At 35.3% G+C, this 3,980-nt stretch overlaps 1 protein-coding gene across 2 annotated transcripts; it reads right to left on the minus strand.

Annotated features, from left to right (window-relative positions):
• LOC110793105 (uncharacterized) lies at nucleotides 1-3,650 on the minus strand. Of its 2 annotated transcripts, none has more exons than XM_021997940.2 (5): nucleotides 3,492-3,650; nucleotides 2,352-2,487; nucleotides 1,661-1,754; nucleotides 488-571; nucleotides 1-382 (listed from the first exon to the last, which is right to left on the minus strand). In XM_021997940.2, the coding sequence occupies exons 1-5, from the start codon at nucleotides 3,523-3,525 to the stop codon at nucleotides 245-247; spliced, it is 486 nt and encodes a 161-aa protein (XP_021853632.1). In that variant the 5' UTR covers nucleotides 3,526-3,650; the 3' UTR covers nucleotides 1-244. The 2 variants fall into 2 exon arrangements, with proteins under 2 accessions (XP_021853632.1, XP_021853631.1); XM_021997939.2 differs by having other exon boundaries at nucleotides 1,661-1,757.
• Between the last annotated feature and the right edge of the window lie 330 nt (nucleotides 3,651-3,980).

Here is a 3,980-nt window from a genome sequence, read left to right on the forward strand (position 1 = left end):
TGCCAAAAATATCTCCTTTTATAGCTTGAATCACAAGTTTTTAACCAATAAACCATACTTCTGTATATCATAGATCCATAGACTATTCAAGAGAAATGTATTCACAAATACCATGAAAAGAAAAGAAGAAACATAAGGTTGGTATCAATATGGTTCAGCAAGACTGATAAGTGATAACAGCAAATCATGGTTGCAGTGTCACCAAAGCTCAGCAAAAGCATCATATGTTAAAAATGACCATATTTCACATTGTAGCTTCTACTTCTGAATCAGACTCAGCAGGCACTGCAGCAGTATTGTTTCCACCCCGTAGACGAGCGGATACATTGTCAATTGCAGCATTCAGTTGGCTCAATTTGGTATTCAGGGTTTGTCTAGTCTTCTGCTTTTTCCAAAACAAAAAAAGAGGGAGTTTTCAGTATTTGTCTATGTTAGCTAAAAATACCTCAAGTGGTGGTATGTCTACCCTACAAAGTGAGACACGTACCTCCAGGCCCTCATCATCGTGATACATTGGTCGCCTAGCCTTCCGGAAACCATATTCATCTTCATTCAGCAGAGATCTTCTGATCTGATAGCACAAAGGAGGGTAAGACCATTATTCTCTTCATCATTTTTTCAACATGAGAAAAATCATATCATTTTTCTAACACGGTATATTAACTAATTAAGGCATGCAGCTGCAACTACCCCGACAAAACCAACCAATAAGCAGCATACGCTTAAAGAAGCAATGAAAGTCCAAGTATCTGCATCCTTATACTAGTCTACCAAAGGAATAATCAAAAGCACCATAAAACAATCACAAATATGGGAGATTAAATAGAGCTGGTACAGAATTGATTGAAATACAAATCTTACCAATTCTCAAAATTTCTTTGATTTCTTCAAGTCTTATCAATGTGAAACATGTGCATACTCTCCATTCTAAAAGTACGTCAATCAAAACTAAAAGCACCCTTGTCGGATATTCAACACTTCCACACGGATATCGACATTTGACTCTTCATTTGGGAACAATAACATGCATTATTTCATTCAATAAATGAGTCTAGCAACAGATGTACTCATGTTCGTGACAGACAGTACTAATCAAGTCTAACATAGTTCTGAAACATGTTTCACAGAATTTTAATTTATTCATAACTGAGGACAATTTTAGCAACCAGTGAAATAGTTTAAGGTTCTTTTCCCAAATTACTCTTGTTCTATCACCGTTTTCACCATTCAATAAGTATTAATTGTAGAAGAAATAAAAGGACATCCTGTATGAGTTACTGTCTTTTCTTTCATCCTCTCGTTTCTGGATTCTTGAACTGGTGACTAGGTGAGTAAACCTTAAAAGATTTTCATACAGAAAAGAAAAAGGGATACAGTATTGAGTTTAGCGTTGCATGACTAAACAAGATAAATTTGCACACACAATAATAGGAAGATACCAACACTTATAAGAAGTAACAACTAATTCCTTACACATTAAAGTAATAACCATACACAGTTCCTACATGTTTTAGTTCAAAGATCACATTGAGTGCTAAAATTCATCGGTTAGATCAAGCATTCAACTGCAGTTCCCATAACATACAAATATCTCCAAGCAACTCTCAGGAGGAGATTAAAGAGTTAAGCAGTAAAACCTTGAGTGGGAAAGCCAAATCACCTGAGGAGCAAATATATATGCTAGGGTTCCACAAACTGCACTACCTAGAAGAAAACCAGCAACGAAATCACCACCTCCTCCACCTCTTTCGTCACTGCTGTGCATAATTAAGTGAACAGAGTAAGGACACAAAAATAAAAGTTCACCTTCATTGCCAATGAAAAAGGGGGAAGGGAAACCACCTAATCAGTTATCGTTATTCTACCCAAACTAATACTAGCGTATATGGTGAATTAGTTAATAAATCTCTGAGCAAGGCAACAGATCAAAACACCTAATACACTTCTGTTTCAAAAAACTGACAAATTTCACTTCTGCTGATAAGCCTTGTCAAACTATGAAGAAACAGTCTTCTGAAAGTATTTTAAAAAAACGAAGAAAAAAAACTAACAATGAAAATTTTAAATTATAAGTCGAACAGATACTTAAACAAAGTAAAGGTTGCTTTTAATTAGAAATAAAGGGAATATAAAAGTCAATACAGGAATGGTTTCCGACTTAAAACAAATATCTCCACGCATATAATTATTATTAAACAAGGAACTGGAACCATAGTTACGAAGAATACAGCTGCAAAGTTCCTCCTGTATTATCTTCTCGACTATGTTGTACCTATTTTCTTTTCATTTTCTAGGGAAGAGGTGAAGAAGACACAACTAACAGGCAACAATGGAAATGTCAGGAATATAACCTGTACTGAGCACGAACAGCAAACTTATGGTGCATTTCCAATCGCTTCGACTTTGTTGGCATTGCACTTATTGATATATTCCCTAAAGAGGTGCATTTTGAGAATGGAAGCTCGCAAGTCTTGAGATTAGATCCACCTTTGTAATGGACAAAGTAGATGGCATAACATGAGCTTGTGTGATGAAAAGTTTACAGGAATGAAACAAGTAGCATACCACAACAATTATTAACAAGTAGCACCAAGACTCCAAGAGTGAAAGATAGTCTAATATGAAGTGTCTCGTACCAAACACTTCACAGTTGAAGGACATTAGGAGTAAATTGACAATAACACTTCATACTTATTTCCTGGACAAATCGAAATCCAACTATCCATTGGTAATATCTAAAATTCGCGTTAACAACATAGCAGCATGCACATCATTTTAAAAATCTTTAACTAATTTGGGAACATGGTATTCATAAAAACTGACATAAAACTCATACATCAAACACACAACTCCTTTGGCACAATTTATAACAGTCACACTGTCCCACAACCCCTCATACTTATACATATGGCACAATCCGCATCACTCAATCTTAGTAAGGATATAATGAAAAATTTATGAAAATCAATCGAAACCGTTTGCGGACATTTTTTAATATTGTAGTGTGTGTGACTATTATTTCCAGGCGCAGGGATTAATAACTTTACACTGCAGATCCACAACGACAAATACCAGCAAATTGAACACATGAACACACTTCGAGTTTAATATGCGCAAATTACAATACTGCAAGTCAATAATAAGATAATCGGATCTGAACTAATTCCATTTCCATTACACATACCCTAATTTCTAAGATCATTACAAAAAATCAAGAAAAAATCACTCACTTCAGGTGCAAATCAAAATTTCAAGCCATGAACACGATTAATCCAGTATCATTAAATCAGTAGTAAGAACGCTAACACAATAAGAATGATTTTAAATTCCTATCAAAACATCATCCTCTGATTTTTAGTTCGACGTTTCATATTTTCGAATAACCTCAAAATTTCCGCCCGTAAGTTGCAGCGCAATATGAATTCAGAGCACAAACTTCAAGCTTAAAGTAGAGATTGGAGGAGAGAGAGAATGAGAGAGAGAGAGGTTACCAGAAATCGCAGCAGAAGCAAGTGAAATCGCCATTTTCGAAGTTCCAGAGGAAGAATCAGCCGGTCAGGTGAGCTCAGGTGTAGTGTATTGTAGCGAGCCGTGTAAGCCACTGGGCACTGGATAGAGCTTTTTATTTTCCCTTTTTTTTTCACTATTATTTTTGAAATAATTAGAGGGTATGAATTAGGTATAACCAATTCAGCTATGCATGTCTTAACTTGAAACACTCTCAACGTCTCAAGCATTCGTTGATGGGGATCGACCCTGTCTCTACCAACTCCACCAACTTATGTTGGTTAGGCTATTAGACATTATTTTCAGAGCATTCACATTTATGACAAAATTATACCGATTATAAAAGACATCACCTGGAATAACATTTTCTTGTCACGTCATAAAAAACAAGAAAAATGATAGTAATACGGCATAATAATAAATTTGAGTTAGGTTATGAACCAACAACTATTTTTACTATGTATTTTACTCAA

This window comes from Spinacia oleracea, chromosome 3, assembly GCF_020520425.1.
Source record: "Spinacia oleracea cultivar Varoflay chromosome 3, BTI_SOV_V1, whole genome shotgun sequence".
NCBI lineage: Eukaryota > Viridiplantae > Streptophyta > Magnoliopsida > Caryophyllales > Amaranthaceae > Spinacia > Spinacia oleracea.